This window comes from Sorghum bicolor, chromosome 7 (genome assembly GCF_000003195.3).
Source record: "Sorghum bicolor cultivar BTx623 chromosome 7, Sorghum_bicolor_NCBIv3, whole genome shotgun sequence".
Classification (NCBI taxonomy): domain Eukaryota; kingdom Viridiplantae; phylum Streptophyta; class Magnoliopsida; order Poales; family Poaceae; genus Sorghum; species Sorghum bicolor.
This window is the reverse complement of record NC_012876.2, coordinates 1,729,531-1,756,143: the sequence shown is the minus strand read 5'-3', so window position 1 is coordinate 1,756,143 and position 26,613 is coordinate 1,729,531. Positions and strand designations below refer to the sequence as shown.

The window sequence follows — 26,613 nt, the reverse complement described above, 5'->3', positions numbered from 1 at the left end:
GTCACTGCTGCTATTATAAGACGGGATCTTTCACTTCTAATTAAAATCTATTATAACATCATGGTCTGTGATTAAATGAAAATATTTGAATTTAAAGAGATTTGAGTTCAATTTGTCTATTTGAAGGCCATGATGTTATAATAGCAAAATGTTAATGTTTCGAGAGTCGTTATAGCGAAGCAGATGTTTGGAATCCTATTATAGCGAAACCCACTCGTGGAGATTTATCGATCATAACTTTTTCTCTAGAATTCACTGTCAGTTTTCTCTAGATTTTTCGATCATAACTTTTTCTCAAGTAAAGTATACCATGACGTTGCGATTTTTCGCATCTGTGCTGAAACAAAATTGCGGACACAAGCTGAGAACATCTTTTTTAGATGGAAATACATGCTGACGGCTGAATACGAGAACGTGTGCAGCCAGAGAGATATACATTGAAATACGTCATCACAATTCACAAACGAATCAAATCAAAATTATCAAAAGATGAAAATACACGAATACGAAAATACGGTACATGTCGGTGTACTCACACACGTGGCACTAGGACTCGTCCACGGAGGCCAGGCAGCAGAGGCCAGGGGCGACACGAATCGCCGTCGCCTCCGGCGTCCGCCTCCTTCTCCAAGCAAACGGAACTGAAAAAGCCCCGCCGCGGCGGCGCCACCCGACCTCTCCATCCACCGCTCGCATCTCCTCCCGTCTCCTCGTCACCCTACGCTCCGCTCCATCCTCCCCCCGTGTCCATCCTACTCCTCCCGCTACATGGCAGCGCGGGCTCCTTAGGGTGTCTCGACCGCCGCCGCCATGTTCGAGGGGGTGGTGAGCCAGGTGCTCGACGGCCTCCTCCGCCGCTACGTCAAGGGCATCCAGAAGGAGCAGCTTAAGATCGGCATCTGGAAGGGTCAGTCCTCGATTCCCTCCCCCTCCGCTCTCTCTAGCGCAGCTTTTGCCCAACCGCGCGCGAACTGTAATTCGTGCCTGTCCTGTTACCGCAGCATTAGTTTTGGAATTCTGTGGCTGCGTGCGGTGCTGCTCTCTTTTGGGCTTGTCATCAGTGTAGTACTCCTGCCTGATCAGTGTAGTTTTTGGGTTTTATGTGTCAGTTTGTGCATTGTTAAGTGTCACGGTTATTTTGGCTTTCCGTTACTACTGGATGTTATGTTATGCTTTGAATTGCTGAGTAATTACTCGTAGTGTTAATACTCATGCGGAACCTACTGTCTATCTGATTGTGATTATGTTTCTGGTGCCCCCTCATCTGCAGAAGAAATACTGCTCGAAAATGTAGAGCTGATCCTGGAAGCCTTTGACTACCTGCAGCTGCCATTCGCACTGAAGAATGGTATTGACTTTTTAATGCAACTGTATTGATTTTCCTGTCTGTTAACCGTTGCATGGTTGTAAACTTGTAGTTCTGTTCTACTGCTTTACAGGACGGATTGGGAAGCTAAGCATCCGGATTCCTTGGAAGAAGCTTGGATGGGACCCTATCATTATTGTCATAGAAGATGTCTTTGTCTGCGCATGCCCAAGGGAGGACTCTGAGGCATGTCACTGAATTTGGTCATAGTACAGTGCTTAATTCACTTTGTCAAATCAAATATATGTGTTTCCAACCTTCTGACCAAATACATTCTTTGGTTCTTTATCAGTGGAGCTCAGATTCTCTGGACAAGAGAGAACTGGCTGGAAAATTGGCTAAACTTAATGCCATTGAGCTTGCAAAATTTTCTAGAAGAGTTACAGGTCAGCCTGCACACCCATTTTCCTTACAGGCCTTTTGAATTTATCATTGATTAGTGATAGGGGATTAGGACTGGGATATGTCAGTGGCGGCAGTTCTGACCGTCAACTGAAAAAAACACGAAGGGTTAGGATTAACCTTCCTTCTTATCCTAACTCTTGAGCCATCTCTATATCCTCAATCGAAGTACCCTTTTGTTGGTTTAATAAATCTCAGAGGTTTATCTTTATAATTTACTTCACTGTTAGCTCAACAACTTCAGTTGTGTCTTCTAGTGGTGACTTTATAGGTTTTGTGTTATCACCATATTTTATTTTGATTATATTTGTTTTACCACGTGCCTTTTCTATTCTATTGAATACAAAGCATCACTGAACTGGTAGCTTAGACAAAGCCTCACAAGTTTTCATGTCATATGTGTAAGATGTGTTTACCAAAGAAACTTCATAAACAAAGATTTGAAGATTTCCCATGATAAACTCTATGTGATCACTTGCTAACATGTTTCTTGTACTTGAATGTATCATAATGTAACATAATTGCTGCAAGTTTCATCTCATGTGTGTTCAGAAGTGTTATGCAGTTTACACTAATCATGATCTTCCCTATTCTTTTGACTTCTAGATAACCAAACGGGACAGTCGTTTTTGTCCTACATATCAGCAAAGGTAACAAACTTGCATTATTTTGTTTAAACATCAGTAGTTTTGAAGGTTGTGCTGAAACATAGGTTATTTTATCACTTCTGTTTGATTTATGATGGCAGATACTGGACAGTATCCAAGTTTCTATGCGAAATGTTCATATTGTATACATGGATACACCCAACGGTCAAGTATATCTCTTTTATTTCCAATTTCTGCTATTTAGTCTCTGTATAATTTGTTTTTGTTATTCAGTGTTGTGCATGGTTTTATTTCAGTTGTCGTCCAAGTTTGGTTTTGTTATTTCCTCAAAATGATATCTCAACCTTTTTTTCTAAAAAAATTATCATGAAGCTGGTAAAAAATACCCAAGCTCATTTTTCATTGATGTCAATCACTGCGGAATTTAATTTGTATTACCTTAGCCTATTAGAGGTCGCTTTGATTTTCTTCTTCATGCACCCCTCTCAAGTCTTTATAGATCTAGTGCATCTAAAATCTCATCTCTGGAATTGTAATTGGGTTGCTTGAAATCAAAAATTCAAACAACATCTGTCGGCAACCTAGTTTTGGTACACTTCATCTATTTCTTTCATCTAACATTCTGACCTTAGTGTTATCCTTTTTTTTTGTCTTTTTATTCCGTTGACTACTCTGACTTATGCCTATTTTCTTGGTGAAATGTCAATAGGGGAACTTCGTATTTGGTTTGGAATTCTCAAGTCTCTCAATACAAACAGATACCCAGAAGCAAAGTTTTACTATGTGAGTTCATCCAATCATTCCATTCCTTTTATTCTAGAAGGTGCAATAAAGCAATATATTGAGAACAAACACTTCTACTATTCTAGACAAAAATCCATTCTTCTGTGTATATACAACTTATTTGTCATGGCACTGAAGGTTAGGATTAGAAGGACATGTTTTGCTTAGGAAAAAATAATTTTGGAAGAGAAAAGTGCACCAGTGGTCCTTACACTTGTCCAGCATTGTCCTATGTGCTCTTAAAATACAGACTTGGCCCATAAACTTGTTAAGTGTATCATTTGAGATCCAAATCACCTCAATCAGCAAGTAATAGCATATGTGGCTGTTAGAATATGTTAGGGGCCTATTGGGCCTGGGCTGGCGACTCTCTCCTCCCAATCCCAGCAGGCACATAGCAGTGGCACTCTTGCATGGAGCCTGAGATGTTCCATGCTCAACTACGTGTTAATGGCTGTACTGTCATGTATAGTGCAATCAGATGTCATGTTTGCATGCCTCGTAGGTTATGGTGATTTGGACCTTGGGTGACACACTTAAAAAGTTTAGGGATCCAGATTTGTGTTATAAAAGTTGATGCCATGGAAATGCCAAACTGTAGCTGGTAGCTGACTGAAACCAGCTCTCATGAAGGTGCCTATATTTCACAAGCAACCTGGTGGGTGTCCTCCTTGACAGTATTCTCTACCAACCAAGCTATTGCTCGGTTCTGATAAGCGGTTACTAAGAAATAATGGAAAAATGAGAAATGCTTGGAGTTATGTGAAGATACCTTAGAGTTGCAAGGCATTGGGAAATATTGCCACCTTACCAGCTTAAATTAAATGTGGAAGCATACTGAAGAAACTATCATTTCACATGAATGCCTCCACTCTTGAAGGATCCCAAAACTGCACGAGAATAATTTACTTTTCACTCATTTGCTTAATGGAGCACTTAAGATACCTGATTTTAGTTACGGATAAAGCTGCATGAATAGACTTATGTTTCTGGTTTGCAATACACCGAAAACTGTTAGGAAGTTCTTACAAAGCCATTAAAATTTGCTCTTGCATATTTTCAAGAAACATTGTTGCCACGTACTTTGTATGCTTAGACATTTTAGCATTTCATGCAGTTCGTTCAAACATATTTGATTTTGTATTAATAAATATGTTAATGTTCATTGTCTTTCTGTGCAGTTCATTGATGGCTAGGTCAAGACAAGATGAAGTAAATAAGATAATAGAGATATCAGATGTTGGAATTTACTGTCATCAGTTGGAAGAACAGCAGGACGTATGCCATGTTGGTGCTCTTGAAAATGGCCACTCAAGGGATGATTATCTTGTAAATCCATTTTGTGTGACTGTATCTGTGCTTGTAAGCGCATTCTTCAACGTTGATACTGTCATCAGTTTTCTTTTTCCATAAGACTTCCAAAGCTTTCTAACTACTCATATTTATTTAGTTACCTTTTTGATGAATATGACCAGCCTGATCGAATTCAAGCATGTCTTCATTGTAGGCTAACAAAGCTGCCAAGCTTGATGGTACCCCTCAGTATGACATGACTGCAGAGCTAACTGCATTGGTTTGTTTTTTTTTAACTTCCTCTAGATATGTAATTTTATTAGTAGCACATTTTATCATCAGTGAAGAACTTCAGTATCACCTGCTTATAATTTCATCTTGTTTCTGTAGGCCCTATCTGTTGATGAAATCCAGCTTCAACAAATTTTAAATCTTTGTGATTACTTCACTATCTGTGCTTTGCGAACAAAGTAAGCTATTCTAACTTAGATGGCTAAAAACTCCTATCCTACTTTCCTATTAATGCATTGCCATTTATTTTTATACGGAAATCATGAGTTTCTTTTGTTGTTCTTCATAATATATACTATTCCTGCCTTGAAGTTATTCTCTGTTCCACTCACCCTTGATCCTTCTACCTTTGAATGGATATGGTTGTTATTTTTATATATGTTAGAATTTCCACGATATAGCCAGCAAATGAGGGTATGTAATTTGTAGCAGATCCTCACTACCGTCTGAGTAACCATCCAAGAAAAGGTTACTGATTATTTTTACAATGGAGCTCACGTGCTTAAATATCTGGAACTCATTGGGTTTCTGATTTGTTGAACGCCAATGTTGGATGCATGATTTTGAGTTATCCATAATTGCTGATGCAGCAAACAAAGTCTAACAATATTCCTGTAACTTTACAGATATGGTCGTTACCGTCCATCTCAAAGCTCTTTATCTAAGAGATGTAAAGGTTGGCAGAGAATGTGGTGGCAATATGCTCAGAATTCTGTATTAGCAGATGTTCGCAGAAGACTGAAGAAAATTTCTTGGAAGCGACTGTAAGCTTGATTTTCCATGTTCAATTTGATCACTGACATTTGAAACGAGAAGAAATACTGCATTAGTTGGATGGCGTAGTGTAGGCACGGTGAATTTGATCTTGGAAGTTGTTCGTTACAGCAATGAAAAAAAATAGCAGTTTATGATCTTCTTTTGTGTCAAGGTTAGGTTGTCAATCACAGCAAATGTACTAAATTATTTGATGAATATGTTTTAGTTTCCCTTTTTCTGTTAGCAAGCATCAGGGGAGACTAAAACAAAGCATGAAAGCTATCTGCTGACAGATAGGAATATCAAACCAAAATTCTGAATGGTGATGTTTGAAATTGATGGCCTGTTTTCCTTTTGTAACCCGAGAAACACCACTCTTGATTTGAGTCCATCAGCAGAAGTAAAGACTTTAAATAAAAATAAAAAATAAGCATACAACTTCTAATTAGTTTTGTTACAATTGCGAGAAACTTTCAATTTTATGATTCATGTTCACTTGTTTGTTCTCATTTCGTTCATGTTGCTGTGTTGCACTGGCACTTGTTGTTTTGGATCTTTCTTAAGGTAGAACCAACACTTATGTCTTTTGCTTATACAACATTGTTTTTTCTACCACTTTCCTTGTTATTGGATTATAACACACATTTATATGGAAGCCTTTAGTTGTGTCTTTTCTATATTTTGACAGGAATCACCTACTAAGATACGTCAAATTGTATAAAATGAAATTGGAGCTTTTGCAGAAAGGACAGGTATCCTTTTCTTGGTAAACTTTAAATTTTTCATGTTCCCGAAGTAAACTCAATGAATAATTGCAGTTTAGTTCAAGTGTACAATAAGCTTAGGTTGGGTAGCTGTAATTTCGCTTGCTGATTCCCACGTTTTTAAAGTTTGCACCTAAATCATATGCACATGAGCTTGCCATTTGTCTTTGTTATGTTTGGCTGAAAGACCTAATTGTGACACTGAAACCACCTTATCTAATTGGGAATTTTGGTTGCACTCACTATAAAACCCCTTCTCGGGTTTCTTTCAGTTCTTTATGCTGTATATATTATTTCCCTCTTCTAAGTAAACAAAACTTTATGGATGAAATTTCCTCTATAGAGAAATTTATCAATTAGATTGTGTTGTATCAGGAGATTGTTCCCTTGTGCGGATAAATATGGTTTCTGCATATCATTCTTCTCACAATTTTTTCATTGTTTAACGTTTGCCGTTTTTCAGATTGTTAGTGAAGACATTCTACAAGAGTTGGAAAATATGGACAAAGAATGTGATATAGATGACATACTTAACTACAGAACGATTGCAGAGCAACAACTGCAGGTTGTTGATGATTCTATTAGAAGAACGTTGAAGGTGATTGTGAATTACAATTCATTCAGTTTAGTCATGTTGGAAATATTTATACCTAAGCATTTTTAGCACTCTAATTGAATGTATGTTTACCTACATCTATATATAACATCAATGATTCATGATTGGTACAGCACTTGTCCTGGGCAGTACCTATTTAAGATGGTTTGATGGTGTTTGAACTTTTATTAGCCTTGCAACTAAGCAAATATTTGCTCTCCAATGGGGCTTTAGTTTACTGTTACTACATATCCATTTGTGCATCATGTCTGAACTGTCATAGTAACTCAGGGGTGACTTTGACACCACAATGCTGTTCAGGCTCTTGTGTTCATAAATCACTTGGCCCATCAAATACCTGCTGCTGAAAGAACTGTTTGGAAGGGAATTGCTGTGAGCTGCTTAAAAAAAAGTGATTGAAGGCAATTGCTCTAGCGACAGGGTAGGTAGACGGTTAGAGCATTGGTCAGGTCTCACCTAGAGTGCGTGTTTTTATCGGTTAGAAAAACTTTGTTTCAGGACCCTCCTACGGCTCGGTCCGGAGTGGGGGGTTTAATTGTACGGGGCTGTTTTTTCCTCTCTTAATACAATGATACACAGCTCTCCTGCGTATTCGAGGAAACAAAAAAAGCTCAAATTGCATGTCGTGTGAGTACCATAACATTTTTGGGTGTAGAAAGTAACTTAACATTATGCTTATCTAATCCATACAATATTGGAAGGTATATATATCTTTATAGTTGCTGAGCTTTCACATTTTCAGCATATCTATGGTGACATAGTCCTTTATTCTTGTTTAATAAGAATGTATTTGCCTTGTTTTTTGGGTGTTATCTATGGTAACACTTCACTGATCATTGGCAGGAATCATTGGTGAAATCTTCCAAAGATAATCATAGCCCAGGAAGTCCTCGAGGCGATGAACAGTTGACAGGGGCAAGCCAGGGATGGCTAAACTGGCTTTCTCTTGGAATGCTTGGTGTTGGTGGAACAGCAGACAGTAGCTCATTTGCTGGTGTTATTTCTGAAGACATTATTAAGGTTATATTATGTGTTTAACCAATTTTGTTCAATTCAGTAGGAGCAGGCAGTTCTAAAATCTTTGTTTCCATTTTTAGGATATATATGAGGGAACGGAATTTCATCCAGTTTCTTCTGCTGAAAATTGTTTGAAGAAAGAAAACTACTATTCTTTGTTTGTTAGACTATCTATTTCTCAGATAGTCACAACTGTCACCTCCAGGCAAGTGCTGCAATTTGTTTTCTTTTGTGGCCCCCTCCACAACTAATAATGTAACTAATTAAGTGAATATGGCATGCTGTCATGTTCTTCAAAAGCATTGAGTAAAGCCAATTACTCAAAAAGTTTGACACATCCAGTAATTATTTCTATTACAGCTCTAAAGATGGGGTTGACACTTGGTCTTTATAAGAGTTATAACAACTTGCAAAGGGAGGAAAATACATCAATTTAAAAGATGCATCGCTGTGGCCATTAAACTCTACAAGCAGCTTTGTGAAATACTGTTGTGTTAAGTCTTCATAGAATTCTTTGTGGCCTAATTGAGAGTTCCAGTAACTCGCATGAAAACCGCCATCAGAAAGCCCATTTTTTCACGTGCTGGATAACTCAAGCTGTGTTCAGTTATTTTGTAATGGTGCACAAAACGCCCCTTATCTAGTTATCCTTAGCTTAACCAAAATCCTTTAGGCTGAAGCAAACTTGTGGTAGCTAAGATTGAAACCCAATAAGACACACATGAACCAAGATAAGATAGTAAAGTATACAGAAATGCTTTTACTTTGAGCTTGAATAAATACTGTTTTACTTATGGTTTTTTGTTCTTTTTATCGTATGCATATATTATATATAGCACTAGCAACTCAAAACTTAAATTTTTTGGAGTTCAATTATTTGCATCCAATGGTCAAGATTTCTTTTGCTGCGTAAAGTTCACTTGTTTAGTTGTTCTTGCTTCATGCTTTTTCCTCTTTCCTCTTTCCTCTTTCCTCTTTCCTGGAGGCTGGAGAGACCTGGGTCTTCTGGGCCTTTCTTTAGCTCTTCTTTTATTTTCTCAAGTTAGACCTGTTTCCTTGTTTGCTTTTCTCTTATATATATAAATAAATATTTACAATAGTAGGGGCTTCCCCTACTGTTTTCCCTAAAAAACTTAAAGAGGGATGAGGGGCTCTTTGTTATCGACTAACTTTTCTGCACATTGATGGTCTAGGGGGTTCGGCATGAAGCTTGTAGATACAGTGTTTTCTGGGCTTGGTATGGAATGTAAAGTATGGGATGATTCAGCAACTATTCTTGCTTGGCTTGATTCTCTACAGGTTATCAACCCACTGAGTGAAACAAAAATCTTACGGGCTGAAAAGGTACACCACAGTTTAAGCCTTAGATCTTTGCCCCCTCTTGTGGGTTGCTTATATTTATTAAATTGATATATATTTTAGTGTAGCACCGGTGATGGTCTTGGGGCACCTGTTATCAGTATCCAAGTCGACTTTCCCAAGTCAAATGAAAGATCAGAAGCTTCAACAAGAGTACTTATGTTCTTTCTATTCAGTTAAGAGAGAAATTTATTGCATATGTGGTATTCATGAATGTTGATTATAGGTATGTTGTCATGTTTCATTTCAGGTCGTTGTCCAGGAATTCAGTGCCATCTATGAACCAGAATTCTTTGTTAATGTCCTGCACATCTATGATCTGTTTTCCTCTTTCCAATTTCAGCATGATAGGGTAAGTATTTAAATACTGCTAACATTGGTAATGAAGAAAGAGATGGATACAATAGCCAATAATGCAAATGATTTCTCAAGTGAGACTTTGAAAAGGTTTGGTAGTAGAATAGAATTTAGAATGCTTGCTGTTGTTTCCATAACGCTCTGTAACTTTTTTGTTCGTTTGCAAAAATGTAAATTCAGTTCCTCTTTACTTCTATAAGATTATTAGATCTGCTACTTTGTGATGCCTGCCTTTAGTCATAATGTTTTTTGTTTTCCTAGACCTGACATTAGCTCATTTGTTATTTCCTTATTGGGCCATCAAAATACTTAACTATACTGTATGCTGGGTAGAGAGACCTGGCATATTTCATGCAAATCTTCCTAGGAGAAATGTTATGGATTGTTATCCTGATTAATGCAGGTGCTTTCTTCTCTAAATCGGTTCAATAATTTGGGAACAAGACTTGTCTCCAAACTGAAGTATCTCCTCATCTCCCCTTTCCTTTTTCTGTTCACACTGTACTATGCTTGTACAAGTTGAGTAATATTTTGAACATAATTCAAGGTACATGTCTGCTAATCGTAAAAAACTTATTTGGGATTTGAGGATTCATCACTTCGTCATTAGGCTACCATCACAGAATTGTGAAAGAAAAGAACTTGCCACGGTATGTTCTAATGCTGAATAACATTGCCTTGCATTTTTTGCTCAAGGGACACGTTAATACCTGATATTTATGTGTGCATAAGTTTACAAATTAACTTCCCAAATTCATGTTTGAAACTGATGGATACCAATTTTCCCTGAACCCAACCGGAACATGATAAACTGGCATTGTTTAGTTTATTTCAAGTTGAAATTTAAATTTGGCATTTGATATGTTTGTAAATAAATCATGTAAGTAAGTAAATTTGGAGGATGCAAGAAATATATTATCATTTTGATAATATGAGGCCCCGTTTTCCTGCAATATTGTTTCAAAATCTCAGGCTCCTACAAAAATACAAAATTAAATGATGCGCTGGCTTAATGTTTTAAGAAGAAAAGATTATTCTAATGGGTCTTGATTATTGTACTGTCTCTATTTAACTTGAATTGGTTGATTCAGTAGCTATTTTCTTTTATCATTGAGCAATTATTGTAATTGCAGGTTGTTGATGCTGGGGATGTATTCATTCAGTCTAAAGATACAATTGAGGATATTTCTCGAACACAAGAAAGCAATTCCTTTCTTGACCACATATCAAAAAGTCTTCCTAGTTATTTTTCTGATGACCTGTTACATGGTATCCAGTTGGATGAGCTTTATAACCAGTTTGAGGTTGGCCTTACTGGGTTTCAGGTCAGACATTGTACATGGTTTATTGTTCCATTTTTTGGCCATTCAATTTCTTTATGAAGCAACAGTAAATGAATGATTGCAGGTGAAGGTATTGTTGCCTGACAAACATAGTGTTTCTTCTACACTGATTAAGCTTGATGCTTCCATTGCACTTCGATTGTGTGTATTCCTAGATGAAACAGTGCTAAAACAGTTGGAGGTAAGATTTTTTAAGGGCAGTGACTCATTATGTCTTTAATTAGATCTATTTTTAGTAATAGCTATATAAGTGTATACTAAAGTTTGTTCACCCTAGTTTTTGCAATGTGATTTGTCTGCTTATGTTATTCTCTGCCAATGTAAGTTTCTGTATTTCTGAACTATTGTTTTGGCAGGTCGGTTTTGTTGTGCCATTTATTGATGTATACCTCTCTCAGACAATGTACAGTGCCATTGTTAATTTGCCTAGAGTGAAAGAAACTAACTTCGTCAAGGGCACTGTGTTTGATAATACCAAGACACATGGACACAAGAAACCGGCCTTAAATGTGTCTGCGTCTTTGAAGCTTGCCAAGTTGGGTTTACAGGTTGACCTTGATGGTAATTGTGAGGAAAATTCAGGTCTCATTGTTGGCATTGAAGACATTGATATCAGGTTAATAATTGGCTACTAATTTTGCAACCTTGAATTGACTATTTTCTATTCTTTTATGTGATTTACTGCTGTGATTTCTAGGTATGCTATCTGCGAATTGTCAGACCTTTATCTTGCCATGAAGACAGTCAATGTTACTTCCAATTATCGGAAGGATGAATCAGATTCACATGTGCTATGCTTATCTGGGAACTTAACACGATGTCCTGAAAATTCTGTTGACACTTGCTTGAATCTGCATTATAGAACTCACAAGCATGATGATCAAATGCATCATGTATACCAGCTGAATTTAAGTGATGTTGATCTGCATGTTAACCCATCTGTTATTGGTCAGATACGGATGTTTTTGAGAAAACTTGATTCAGGACCTTCAGTCAGCAGTGATGTTGAATCCACAATGATTGGTCAGAGTTCCATGAAATCTGGGGCAACTAATGGCATACTTCCCAAGTTTTCCTTGTCAAATTTATGTGGTGCAGATGGCACAGTATTCGCAGGAGTTTCTGTTGACCAGTTTCCCTTTTTAGTTGATGTTGAAGCACAAGAAAGTTTATACTCAAAGAATGAGCAATATCATGACACTTCAGGTTTGAATGGTTATCATGCATCAGATCTTGTCAGCAATACACAAGGTAAAACCCAGCGTTCAAATTGTTCATCCGCCTCATCAAATCATGCCAAGAATGCCAGCAGAACTGTTTTGGATCTATCACTTATTTCTGTTAGAGTACATTTTCCTGAATCATGTGGTACTTTAGCAACAATAACCATTCCTGAATCTATATCAACACTCACTTATTTTGATGCAAGCTCATGGGACTTGCTATTGTCTGCTAACAATTTGACTCTTGCTTCACCATGGACTCCACCAAATATCCATGAGCTGCTCTGGGGCACATCTTCACATCGCAATTCTGGTGTGCTCAACGTTCGAGTTAAAAAGGACTTACCTGCACTGTCAACCGAAGTATGTGTTGGAATTCAAAATGTTTGTTGTGTATTGTCATCCAAGTTACTGGCTATGTTTGTTGGATTTTTTTTGTTGGATGATTGGAGTCCTATTGCAGAACAGGAATTCCTTGTGGCAGGTAATAATCTTGAGTGCTTGGGAGAATCACATGACTGCGTAACATACAAATTCGAGATCAGTGATTGTGTTGTAATTTTTCCTGTGGAAGAGCAAGATTTCTTTTGTCTAAAGCTGGAGGTTCCACATTTTTTCTGTGAGTTCATTGCGACCGGAAGCTCTGTAGAATTTGCAAAGCGTATCCCCAAAGAACTCTTCAGTTCGGAGTGCATAGTTTCCAGAAGAGTTGATATCATCTGCATACATGCAAGAAATGCATCCATATCACTTCTAATTGTAAGCGACCAAACAGATTTTATGCTGAAGCTTGATGAGAACGTTCCTAAGAGAATCCATTCTCTTATTGAAAAGCTTGATGCTGGCATATGGATTCAGGTTCCTTGCAAAGATATACCATACTCCCAGCAGACTACTTTACCCACCTCAATTATGAGCAAAATATCACGATGCAACTTGATTGCTGAAGGTACCAGATCATCATGGAACTTGTTTTTCAACTTCTTCAAATGTTTTTTTTGTAATATTAGCTTCAACTTTTTTTTGCGAGGAGCTTTACTTTGTCAAATTATATGCAGATCTATATTTCATAAATGGGATGGAGACAGTTATTGGTCTTGTTGACCAGTTGATTTCGATCGGCAATGAAAGTAAAATGTACAAAGGCAATGCCTTGCAGTTTTTAGATCATAGAAGTTTCTACGAGGGCAACCCTGACCCTAGTGAGTGTACCAATCTCACTATTTCGATCAAGGATCTGATGATTCTCTTGGGTCAGTCTAAAAATAAAGGTTTGGCACTGGAGAAGATTGCCACTGCAAACATGGAGTTTGATGTTTCTGCTGTACTAGGTGAAAAACCAGAGCGCATGAACTTTGATGTTGTTTCTCTAATGCTGCAGTCACCCGGTGGTTACACTCTCATCTCCATTGTTTCCGATGGGCCATTATCTCCTGTTTTCGTCAAGTTTACAAAGCACCATGCTGGACAAGATGAGATATTACTAAATGTACCCCTTTTCGAGGTCTGGTTATATTTACAGGATTGGAACACGATTATCAATCATTCCCAGTCATATGTAAAGACAGAAGTAAACAGTATGCCTGTGGAGCATGCAGCTGCTTTGTCTCAGTTTCCAGAAACAGCGTCATCACCACTTATTGCATCAGAATTTGGTTTGCCAGATGACTTCAACTTAGTTGTAACATGTGAAACTATTGCTGGTGTACTCCATATACCTATCTGGGGGAAAGAAGAAAATCACACAAGCAATCACATGGGTGTGACTCCTTTTCCAACAGAAGTGGGCACTCATCATGAGGCAGATGATATTCAATATTGTGAACCAAAAGGTTGCAAGTTTGTAACCTTAACTTTTGAGAGTAAACATTTTGTGGTGATGTCAGGTGATAGCTGCATGAATTTTAAATGTGATCTAGAGAGATTGAAGGTAATGCTGGAAATGATTCAAGAGAATAAGGGTACCTCTGTTCCATTTGTGCATATATCTAAGGTTAAATCTTCTGGTTATGTTCATCAAACAGAAAGGAATTTGGAACATCTTTCTGTTGATCTACAAGCTGAATACATGGATGTTAGTTTTTCACACCAGATATTTAACTTCTGGCATAATATGGAACTCAAATTTCCTGCTGCATCATCTGCATCCTCTTTTTATTCCGTCGCATTCAAGGCAGGATTGAGGAAAGGATCTCTTCTGCTAAATGATGGAAGGGTAAGTTCTGTAACTGTGCTGCTTGTTCCTTTACTAAACATGAACTAGCTGCTTGTTAAATGCTGGGAATGTTTGGTTCTGGTATGTGCATGAATAATACTGGAAGTTGATCTTATGCCAACATTCTGAAGATAAAAAAAAAACAATTCAATGATATTGACTTTGAGAAAAGCGCATAATGAAATGCTAATGTGAATTATGTAATACTGTAAATATCACAAAATGGAAACTAACTAGTACTAGCTATTATAAGACATTAGATTATATGACTAATTTTGTAATCAGAGATCATTATATAATTTTTTAGCTGATAGAGCAGCATGATGCTGATATGTTTTGTCCCAAAGAAGAATTGGACCATCAGAGGTGATCAAGCACAGCACGGATAATTATGTTTGCTTCATTAATTGATGATATTAGATAGGTTTGAAGCATATTGAATTCAGTAAATAAAACAGATTTGTATTTGTTCTCCTGAGCTTTTTATACATCAATATGCTGAGTTACATAAGTTCCATTCAAGCTCTAACCTGCTCTTTATTTTTCTTGGCAATGCTTTTGACAGTGGAGCAGTCATGGACCTGTAATAGAGACCTTATTGAAGAATTTAACTGTGCAGTTTAGTCAAATGAAGGATAGGACAGAAGTTTCTGCTTTTGTTGACCTTTTAGTAAATTACAATAACATTGACAAGGTAAAATACTACAACGCCTCTCGAATTTTGGCTATGATAGTGCTGAAATAACAACTTATATATTTGTAGGTTATGTGGGAACCTTTTGTAGAACCCTCAAGATTTCAGTTAAGTATGCTAAGAAAATGTGGTGATAGTGGACTGGATATATCACCCAGTACTGATGTGTGTTTAAGTTCAAGCAAGCAGCTTAATCTGAATATATCAGAACCCTTAATTGAGGTATGTGAATGTGATTTTTCTCTTGCCATGCGTTGTTCAAGAAAAGAATTTTTCTCTTGGCATATAGCAAATGGGTACTCCCTCTGTTCCAAATAGTAAGTTCTTTTGGCTTTTCTAGGTATACGGTTTTTGCAAACAGCTTACAATTTGGAACAGTGAGAGTACTTCTGTTATATATAATTCCTAGTGATATTATTTTTAGTTTAACTGCCATTAAAAAACTCAATTCAATAATTAGGATAGTAGACTCTGCAATGAATATTTGGGTTGAGCATTTCTACAAGTACAACCATTTTAGTACAGTCAGAGTACAACTCAAGATCCAACATTTGAAATCACTTGGATGAAATCACATTCCTAGAAGTGTGTATGTGTGCGTGTGTTTTTGTAAGGGGTTTCTAAATCCCTGCTTTTTTTTCTTAATACAATAAAGCAGCACGAGGAAAGAAGAACTCATAAGTGTATTGGATGATTAGATGCATCGTTGTACTAGTTATACTCAAATGGTTGTATGGAAAGCTTTTCCCATTTGGATTATATCTGCTACATATCTGGTTTTAAGGAAAATGAGAGGATATTTGGCTTATTTGTTTTCAAGGAAAATGAGAGGTAGGAGCAGAATTTGGGTCTTTCAGGATTTGGGTCACTTGAATCAGTTGAGGAACACTTAGAATTTACTTATGAGACACAATTTTTAAATTTATTGTTTTGTTCATAGTCAGAGGTGAAATTGTTTTGAACTCTTCTTTTGCATATGTAGGCTATCCTCAGACTTAGCCAGATGATTACAGATTCTCTTGATCCAAGTAATGGTAGTGGTCTTCGGGAAGATCCTGGAATCTTGAGATTAAGCCATGATGATGTTCGTACCAGAAGATACGCACCATACATTCTCTCGAATGACACATCATTGCCCTTTAGGTTCAAGGTGTACCGTGGTGCTGTTAATTCAGATGATATTGACAGTTTCTCTGTGATAGATGAAAACTCCGTGCCGGCAGGGTATGCTGTCCCAATTTACGTCGAAGAAACTCTTGATGAATTTTTCTTCCAACACAGAGAAGCACGATCGTCTGACCATCTCATCGAGAAACGAATGAGTGCTGTATCACACTATATGATCTCCATTGAGTTTGATGGAACGTCAGGCCCTTCAAAGGCAATGTCAATGGACCTTGTGGGCATTTACTTCTTTGAAGTAAATTTCTCTTCAAGTAGAAAGCCAATTCTAGGGGAAGAAAGTTTAGGAGCATTTTCGTCTAATGGAAAAGGCAACGATGGGTTAATTGTGCCTGTGGTGCTCGATGTTTCCTTACAGAACTACAGCAAGCATATACGAGTTTACTCAACGGTAATGACTAATGCCCATTTCAATAGTCAGTTACTGCACCATTGGATGCATACACAGATTAATGGCCTCCTTTTCTAGGTAATACTATACAATGCAACATCAATGCCCCTCGAATTGAGGTTCGATATACCATTTGGTCTTACATCAAAGGTACATAATCTTCGACATTGTAGCCATTTCAAAATTCAGATGAACTTACTATTAGGAAGTCAGTAGTTGCACTTTTATGCCTTTAAATTTTTCACCTCTATACAAGGTAAATAGTTTCCACCAAAAGAACAAAATATGAGATTTTTCAAGAAACTTTATTCTGCAGGTAATAGGGCCCATTCCTCCAAACAAAGAGATTCCACTGCCAGTTCATTTGTCTGAAGCTGGCCAGATTAGGTGGCATCCTGTTGGCAGAACATACTTGTGGAGTGAAACCCGCTCCTTGTCAAGTTTGCTTTCACGTGAAAGCAGAGTTGGGTTCATGAAATCATCTGTTTGCTATCCTTCTCACCCTAGTAATGATCCATTTCGTTGTTGTGTATCTGTTGAAGAATACAATGTCCCTTCATCCGTTAGTATCCAGAAAGGCGAGTTGTGCAGTGAAAGATTGAATGCACAGGTTTCTGGAAGTTCTACTCCAAATACTTTTAAGCAAAATTTGACAAGGACACATTTTATACGGCATGTCAAGCTTAATACTCCGCTTCTCATAAAGAACTATCTCCCTGTTTGCATTTCCTTGGCAATAGATAATGGTGGGTCTGCACGTGTAGTTTCGCTAAAGGAGGTAAAGCTTCTGGTGCCATGCATATATCTTACCTCAGCTGGTTTGGTTTTTCATTTCAAATTTGTGACTGAATCATATTCACAGGTAGGGTCTGCCTCTATTTTTTTTGTTGATCCCTCCAATGATCTTGGAATTACAATTGATATTCAAGATTATAGGTCCTTGAACATAAAGTTTCCCCGGGCTGAATCATTCTCTACTGCAGCCAAGTCAAATGGCTTCAAATTCTCCATAACAGAGTCAATTACTTTCTACTCAAATTTGTCGAATTGTATGTACTTTGGGCTTTTTTGTTTTTAAAAAACTTAAGCCCACCGTAATAAAGTTCTGATGTTAATTTGTTCTGCAGCTCCTCTTAATGTTATGCTGGAAAAATCAATGGATGCTCGTTCTGGCGCAAGAGAGTTGTATCTTTCTGTTCCATTCTTGTTGTACAATTGCACAGATCTATTGCTTACTGTCACTGAAAGCAGCTCTGAGAGGAGTGGGTCCACCCTTGTGATTCCTCCTAGTTTTGAGTTGGATGGACATGCAAGACATTTGCTTGAAAAAGGTGGTCTTTCTCTTGTTGATCCATCTGTACAGTAAGTGTCTTTCTGTCCTTTAGAAATTCACTTTCCTTTCTGTTTCTATATATGTCTAACACTTTTGTGCTTGTGTTTCTCCTGCAGGTGCTTTACAGGCAAAATGCCCCAGTTAGATTTGATGGATGGACGCTGCTCTTCTTCAGAGATAAGCTGCACCAGTAACAGTGAGTCTGCAAAGAAAGATTTTGACAATGGTGTTAAAGCTTATATGTTTGCTCCTGATGGGCACACTCCAGCAACTGAACTTTCAGTTAAGTTGAATGCTTCTCCGCCTAATAATGGAACTGAAACAACTCGGCGAAATTGGTCAATTCCATTTCTCCTTGTCCCTGCCAGTGGTTCAACAAATGTTACTATTCCTCAGTCATCTACCTCTGGTGCCTTCTTAGTTGCAGTGGCATCTATACCTGTTTCAACAGAACTTTTTGGGAGGACAAGGGCTATTACTTTCAGGCCAAGGTAATTGAAAGATTTCCATTTTCATCTACCAACTGTTGTGGCAACAAATTTGTTTTAAGCAGTCATCCTTATCTGCCACAGCTGTATAAAGACTGGATTTCTCATGTATAAAATGTGTCAGAGCACTTTTATTTGAGGAAACAACTCCAGTCACTAGAAAGTAAAGCAACAAAATAACAGTTTGGTTGTGTACCAAGAGCAAAAATAAAAATTCTCAAAGACGCAGGAGAGCTGCATTTCTTTGCATTAAGAAGAAAAGGGGTGAGAACCCTTACAAACACACACAACACCAAACACAAAAGAACACACAAAACAGTTCAGTTTACTTTCCTTAACAAAAGGCTGCACAGATCGCCGATGAACAACACAATCATGACCCTACCAAGCCTAAGCCGTCTACTGTTCCCCATTCGGCGCAATGGCAAGAAGGTTGGTAATTCCTTTATGCCCGGCCAAAGATCATTTCAGCAGCTCCTCTTTAGCGAGCAATAAATTTCCAGCTAGATTTGGAGATGCCCCATCGAAGACAGCGATTCCGGTGTTCCCAAATTATCCAAGCTCCAAGGATTATAATAGCGTCGAGTCCTCTTCGGGTTTAATTATCAATCCAGTATTTTGCCCTCTCCCACCAATCATCGAAACAGACATCGTCAGTCTGTGGGGTTAGAGCCTGCAGGTGGAGCTTTTGCAGCAGCAGAAACCGGAATGACAAGGGGCGAGCACAGAGCAAGTGATTGATGGATTCTTCCTCTTGATTGCAAAGTGGATAGCGAGGAGCGTGTGGTAGACCTCGCCATGCTAAACAATCGGCAGTCCATCACCTGTTATGAGCCACAACCACATGAAAAACCAACTTTTTCCTAGAGCCCATGACTTCCAAATCCTCTCCATGGTCTGAAAGAAATAGCACCCATGAACATTCCTTAATAGGCTGACTTGGTGGAGTATTTGCCGGAAGTAGAGAGGCATGAAATGTGAGAGTCCTCTACTTCAGATTGTAAGACCACCTGACCCAGCACGTCCCAGAGATCAAAATACTCAACAATCACTTCAATACTTAGTGACACTCAACAATAATTCATAAGGGCCTCTTGGACAGCTCTCCTCTTCGGCACAAGTGCAAACAGCCAGGGTGCAAGATCAGCAATCCACTGTCCGTGCAACCATCTATCAGTCCAAAATAAAGTGGAAGTGACATTGCCAACTTCTGACACTACTGCCAATCTGCCATGGAAAAAAAAAGGCCCAGACACAACCATGAACTTGAATTGCGAATGCAGACCAAGGGTGGTTAGCCTCAGTCTCTTGCAGCCAAATCCATCTCATCTGTAGGGCCCAGTTCAGATTTTGAAGGTTGGAGCTTCCTAGCCCTCCAATAACAAGAGCAAAATGGAGCTTTACTTGTTCTTTGACATGGGCATGATTTCCTTTGCCACTGTAAACCCAAATTGCTCATACCAGGTTATATGTGAAATGAGTCTTGTTACAATAGCTCTGCATATTTTATGATGGTACCATAAAAGAAATTTCTTGAGCAACATGGTCGTTAGAACTTACTAAAATGGAGAATGAATTTGGGCTTCTGTCAATGATAGAGTCAATTACCAGGTCCCATAAAGGTTTAAATTCATTCATCATCCTAGGAGTATGGGCTATCTGGACTCACCACAATATGTGTGTTTTTTATGGCGTTTCACCCTCCCTGACTGGTGTTGTGTCTCTGATTTTAGAGGAATTAAGGTTTTGGAAGTTTTGGCCAGGGCTCAAAGATGTCTTATCTCCTTGCCCTTGTGCCACTCGGTATCTAATGTTTTGTCCCAAGCAAATTATGTTAGATTACTCAAAGGACACAGGTAAGAGCATAAAGAAAGTAGTAAAGCAGTAGCTTACTCAAAGCTTGTAGAGGCTAGATGGTTTAGTGGGCTAAGCAGTAGTGCAGGCCTATTATCTTCTCTATACATGGGCTACACAATTATTAGGCCTAGTGGAGTTGAACGCTGAGGAGTCCGGGCAGAGGCCCAGGGTCTCGTCGGGCCTTGTGTCTGCCAGTGACTAAAAGTAATCATAGTAGTATGGTAATAGTATTTGTTCGGACACATAGATTGCTGATGCCCACGAGGTCCTTTCTAAAGATAGTATATCCGTTCTCTCAGGTCTTTACTGCCCTCTTCCTGTACCAGGTTTGTTCTATCCCGCTGCCTCTTCTTACTTTATCGCTAATTCGGGATCCCTGAGGATATGCTGCTATGCGCTGGTGCCTGTCGAGGCCTCTGTAGGATGTGGCCTTTGTAGGATGTGGCCAAACCATCTCAATGAGTGCTCCTGGAGGCTTCCATTTGTCAAAAATTTAAATGTAGTATAACACTAATATAACAAAATTCTTGTTTTCTTTGTTGTGAGTGTTCTAATTTGTGCAGAATTTATATCTTGGTCTCTTGGATTTATAATTTCTGCCATTAAAACTTTTCCTTGTGTTTACACTGCTAGCTTCTTTTACTTTGTACAATTTGTCGTTCCATTCTTTGTTCGCCTGCCTAATATCTACTTTGTCCTCTGTCCCTACTATTTTGCAGATATGTCATATGTAATGCATGCAGCAATGATTTGTTCTTTCGACAAAAAGGAACACGGTTTTCTAAGCACTTACGTTCTGGGCAACACTCTTTCCTTCACTGGTCTGATACAGCAAGGTCATTTGCATCATTACTACCCTGTATACCTTGACAACCTGCTTCGTTTATGAAATGCTTAATAACGCCAAAAAAAAGGGATTTTACAGTTTAGGCATGCACACTGCAGAAACCTGGATCGAAATCTTAGACAGCCCTACTTTCTCCAATGACTTGTTCATGCCACAGTCACTTGTTTACTATATACTGATGATGTGACTTGTATTTAAAACTATGAAAATGAAATAAATCTTATTCGACTCATTTAAAATATGAAAGGGAACTAATCTCATTCTTACCAGAGTGCTATTTTCATTTATCTGTTCTTTGTGCATCCTCCAATCTTGTACTGTTTGTGCTGAACAACTTTGTTTTTAGAGAGTTGCTGGTCTCTGTTCGGTTTGATGGCCCAGGATGGCAATGGTCAGGAAGTTTTTTCCCTGATCACCTGGGAGATGCTCAATTGAAAATGCGCAATAGTGCCTCAGGTTTATCATATATGGTTCGAGTTGAAGTGCAAAATGCCGATCTAGACATATACAACAAGAGATTTTCTGGAAAAAATAATGTCAATACTGGTACAGTACTGATTCTGCTTTCTGATGACAAGACTGGTTTTGTACCTTACAGGATCGACAATTTTTCAATGGAGGTAACTAGTTGTGCTGCCTGGCTTTGTTTGAACACTTAACGATTATCATTCTTATGATTACTCTTTCAATCAATTCAGAAACTGCGGATATATCAACAGAGATGTGAATCTATTGAAACAATCGTTTATCCCTACACATCCTGTCAATATGCTTGGGATGAGCCTTGCTATCCTCATCGCCTTACTGTTGAGGTAATTAGCACTTTAAGAGTTTTAAAATAGCTTGTCTTAAACAATTACGCAACATTGTTTCTCCCCCATACTGTGTACAGATTCCTGGAGAACGAAGTTTGGGTACATTCAATCTGGACATTCTCAACGACGATGTTCATGTGTCACTACCATCCACATCTGAGGTAAATAATTGCCTTTAAATTTGACTAGCATTTAGTGTAGTGAGATTTCATAGGCCGTGTCCTTGCTGAGTCCTGGGGTTTGTTTCTTGTTGTTTTTGTTTTCCCCTGTTTTTTGTTTGGATTGAGAAAGATAGACACATTGTGTATGTGCTTACTTTGGTGTATTGTCAAGATGTTTGTGGTTACTTGGCCTGTGTGATTAGAGTTTAGAAATCTTTGGTTTCCTGTCCAGATGTTTTTTGGAATGACTTGGTCCAATTTCACATGGAAGCACTAGATAATGACATCAAAGAAAGGGAGAAAGCTTGATTGGTGCTTGTCTTTACATATCACAATCTTTAACTGATTTTCATTATCAGCGATTGTTTATCTTTTGCATTATTTTCCTTCCTGTTATGTATGTCATGCATATCTTTTACAGAAAGCTGAAAGGCAATTCTGCATCTCAATACATGCAGAAGGAGCAATTAAGGTCAGTTTCTGGCCCACTATCTGCCCTAGAACTGTCTGATTCATTTCTTTTGTCAATATTTGATTTACGATCATAATATGTAGGTGCTAAGTGTTCTTGATTCAAATTACCACAATACGGAAACAAAAGAAAAGAATTTTCTGGGATCAAAGGAACCTAAAGTTGCTGATCACAAACTGGAGCTTGATATGAATTTTGCTGAAGTTATCAAAATACAGTTACCATTCATAGGGATATCTTTAATAAGTTCTTCTCCACAGGTGAACTTACTATGTTTTACTATACTTATGTTTCTCATCACTTACGACTTAAGCAAAGTTTGTTTACTATACTTATGTTTGTTTGACAGGAATTGTTGTTTGCTTCTGCCAAGGAGATGACAGTTGTTGCCATGCAGAGTTTAGATCAGCAGAGATTTACAGTTCAAATACAATCTATGCAAATCGATAATCAGTTCCCTGATAGCCCACACCCTGTCATGTTATCATTTGAGGGCAGTCATAAGGGAAAATCCATGAACTTTTTTAAGAGTAAAGATACTAAGCTGAAATCAGCAAATGACATTCTTTCCAATACCACAGAGCCTGTGCTGCAGTTTACTGCAGCTAAATGGAGAACCAGAGATGTATCATTTGTTTCCTACCAATATATAAACATAAGGTACTCGTTACTCATTGTTGAGAATTCGTCATATGTGAACTTGTGGTGACACTTTTTGTTTGTTGGTTGGCAGTGTAGCACCTGTTCGCCTTGAACTTGAAGAACGACTTGTCTTGAGCATGATTGAATTTTTTAGATCTGTTTCCTCTAGAATAAATATTGGACGCTTCGAGAAAAGTCTTGAGCTAAGTATTTTAGGTGGTGCTACGGACATGTTAAGAGAATATGAAAAAATCTCAAAGAATATTACAGACAAGCTCCTGGTGCAAGACAGTGAATTGTTGCCTTCTGTTGTCCCAGTTGGTGCTCCATGGCAACAGATACACCTTTTAGCCAGAAAGCAGAAAAAGGTGTACATTGAATTGTTTCAGTTGACTCCTGTCAAGTTGACTTTCAGGTTATTCATCTCTAACGTTTTGTGGTTATTACTGCAGGAAATGTATATTATTATTATCTTACCACTTACAACTATGTTTTACATTATAGTTTTACGAGCACACCTTGGCTCAATAGGACTGAAGGTGGTTCAGACCCCAGCATAGGTTTCAACAACACTACTGCAATCCAGGTGGAGACACATATCCCTTAACAAATGAATTTCTTTCTTTTTATGAACCTTTTCTATTTTTTAGTGTTGTTTAGTCAGTCCTCACAATTGCTTGTACAACAAAGAAGTTATCTTTCCATGCATTTGTGACTTCATTCTGCATTGCAGTTTTTTTACGACAACTAAGAACGGCACGATAATGATTGCACCAAAAGGAAAATTTCAATTTAAGAAGTATATGGTGGCACCCCACCCTGGGAGAACCACCCCCCCCCCCCCCCCCTGGTCTCAACCACCCACCCAACACACATGGAACGGCCTGAACAGCATCTACACAAATAGCTAAGGTTCTTAGGTTGGATAGGCACATGCATGTCGATTGTTTCCAATGTTACGGTCTGCACATATTTTTTTTTTGTAGTTTAAGTATAGATAATTTCAATGGTTCTTTTTGTGTTTTTCCCGTACACTTGCTTTTAGACGATGCACAGTTCTCCTGCATGTTTGAGAAACAAAAATGCTCTTAGATATTTGTTTGATCTGTTGGTAGTATGTATGATCTGCATATATACGTTAGATTGCATTGTATCTTGCCACTGAATGTTTCAATTTTGGCTGCAGAGAGGTCTTATGGCCCTCTTAGATGTTGAAGGAGTACCAGTTTATCTTGGAGAAATTACTGCAGAAAATCTTATGGCCAGCTGGCAATCTGTTCAGGACATTCTTGTGAGGCATTATAGCAGGCAAATCCTCCATGAACTTTATAAGGTAAACGGTAGCATCCCAAATGAACTGACTAGAATGCATTTTACAAACCTACCAATATCTTGAGCTATTGAGCATCACTTATATGTGGGCCCAACTGACCAAGAGGGGAATGATCACAAAGTTGTAGTTTCATGAGTGTAATCCAAAATAGTGTTGGTTTCTGAAATGGGCACAAAAGGTTATAGATTTGCAACTATTAGCTCAGCATTGCTAGGTTTGTGAAATTTATGTTCGACTGTTTAATGCAGGTTTTGGGTTCTGCTGGCGTTATAGGCAATCCTATGGGTTTTGCTAGGAATGTTGGGTTTGGTTTAAAGGACTTCATATCTGCTTCAAGAAAAGGGAAATTGCAGGTTTGTAAATGTGAAGTCTTAACAGCAATGTCCACTCTTTAACCTTACAGTTTGTACTCAAGATCTATTGGTTGCTCTTTTACAGAGCCCAGTTGAACTATTAAACGGTATAGCACAAGGTTCAAAAACTCTTATTGGAAGTACGGTTTATGCAGTCAGCAGCGCCACTTCTCACTTCAGTAAAACTGCTTATAAGGTATTTATGCTGATGACCTGTTTGATCATTGAAGAATATGTTCCCTGAGACCACTGCTAAGGAGAAATTCCACTATGCAGGGCCTTGTTGCTTTTACATATGATGAGCAAGCAGCTTCGAAGATGGAAGAACGGGAAAGACAGCTAGGTTTGCATGGGGAAGGAGTACTGAATGGTTTTCTAGAGGTAGAAGTCCTCTCTTGATTGTGCATTGCCATCTGATTTCAACAATTTTACAGCATATGCCTAATTACACTTTAAAACTATAATATATGAGCTTAGCCTTGGGATAAACATGTGGGCATTTTTTTTCCATTTTTCACTATAAATCTTGCTGGATATTTATCTAAGCATAATGTGTGTTCTGCGCTGTAATGATTTTCTCCAGGGTCTGACTGGGCTCCTTCAGTCACCGATTAGGGGAGCTGAGAAACATGGTCTTCCTGGGGTCATCTCAGGTACAACCATTCTATTAAGCATTTATATTCAGTTTATTCCCATTCGACCAACAGCATTTCTGTTCCTACAGGTTTAGCAATGGGGACAGCTGGGCTTGTGGCACGGCCTATGGCCAGCATTCTTGAAGCCACAGGCAGAACTGCCCAGAGCATAAGAAACCGAAGCAACCCTCATGAATCCAACTACTTGCGAGTCCGTTTCCCCAGGCCTGTTGCCAGAGATCACCCTTTGTTCCCGTACTCCTGGGAAGAAGCCATCGGTGTATCATTGCTTGCCCAAGCTGAGAGTGGTAGACTAAAGGAGGAGACATTTGTCATGTGCAAGACACTCAAGGGGGCTGGGAAGTTCCTTGTGCTAACTGAGAAGCTGCTTCTACTAGTCTCAAGCCCATATTTAGTGGATCTAGGATCACCTCAGTTTGTCGGTGTTCCTCCTGACCCACAGTGGTCAATCGACACAGAGATGCACCTCAAGAGCGTTGTTCATCTGGACAGGTCTCAGGAGGTAGTGAACATTGTTGGGAGCAATGGACAGACTTCACCTAGGGACAAAAGAAGTGGCACGAGGAACAGGGTCATGAGCTCGGCCTTTGTCCCCCTGTTTCACCTCAGCATCGAGCTCCCAAACGATGAGGACGCAGAAGGGACGGTGCAGGTCCTACAGGCACTCATCGAGAAGGGGAAGGCAAGGAGGTGGGACAAGAACATCCTACACCGAAGCAACATCAGTTGAGGTTTTCTCAAGACAGAGCAGATACCAGCATACATGATGGAGAAGAGATAAGAGGTAGTGTGAATAACCCATTGTTACATAGGTGATCACCGTGGCACCGTTGGACGTGCTTTGGTTTTTTGCAGTCTAGTGTACACTTGTAGCTTCTAGAAGTTTTGTCGAGGAGCTATGTATAGCAACACCATTGTAAAGATTTTGGCAGCAAATATTTTTCTGCTCTTTTATTTGAAATGTTTACAAACTTCGCCATTCTTGGGCTATGGATA

General features: G+C 38.6%; 1 protein-coding gene across 1 annotated transcript; it reads left to right on the top strand.

Moving 5' to 3' along the window:
* On the top strand, nucleotides 548-26,613 carry LOC8066100. The gene is made up of 48 exons (XM_021464690.1): nucleotides 548-907; nucleotides 1,271-1,348; nucleotides 1,440-1,552; nucleotides 1,659-1,752; nucleotides 2,375-2,418; nucleotides 2,517-2,585; nucleotides 3,086-3,159; nucleotides 4,341-4,521; nucleotides 4,667-4,732; nucleotides 4,843-4,922; nucleotides 5,370-5,507; nucleotides 6,188-6,251; nucleotides 6,727-6,861; nucleotides 7,723-7,899; nucleotides 7,977-8,101; nucleotides 9,090-9,240; nucleotides 9,319-9,408; nucleotides 9,506-9,607; nucleotides 10,016-10,074; nucleotides 10,160-10,262; nucleotides 10,746-10,937; nucleotides 11,020-11,136; nucleotides 11,312-11,571; nucleotides 11,653-13,127; nucleotides 13,237-14,393; nucleotides 14,959-15,087; nucleotides 15,157-15,309; nucleotides 16,070-16,660; nucleotides 16,739-16,810; nucleotides 16,977-17,438; nucleotides 17,523-17,709; nucleotides 17,788-18,022; nucleotides 18,110-18,484; nucleotides 21,058-21,174; nucleotides 21,532-21,805; nucleotides 21,884-21,997; nucleotides 22,078-22,161; nucleotides 22,583-22,633; nucleotides 22,717-22,893; nucleotides 22,983-23,293; nucleotides 23,367-23,690; nucleotides 23,780-23,861; nucleotides 24,462-24,608; nucleotides 24,857-24,961; nucleotides 25,047-25,157; nucleotides 25,238-25,342; nucleotides 25,545-25,614; nucleotides 25,686-26,613. The coding sequence occupies exons 1-48, from the start codon at nucleotides 811-813 to the stop codon at nucleotides 26,345-26,347; spliced, it is 10,179 nt and encodes a 3,392-aa protein (XP_021320365.1). The 5' UTR covers nucleotides 548-810; the 3' UTR covers nucleotides 26,348-26,613.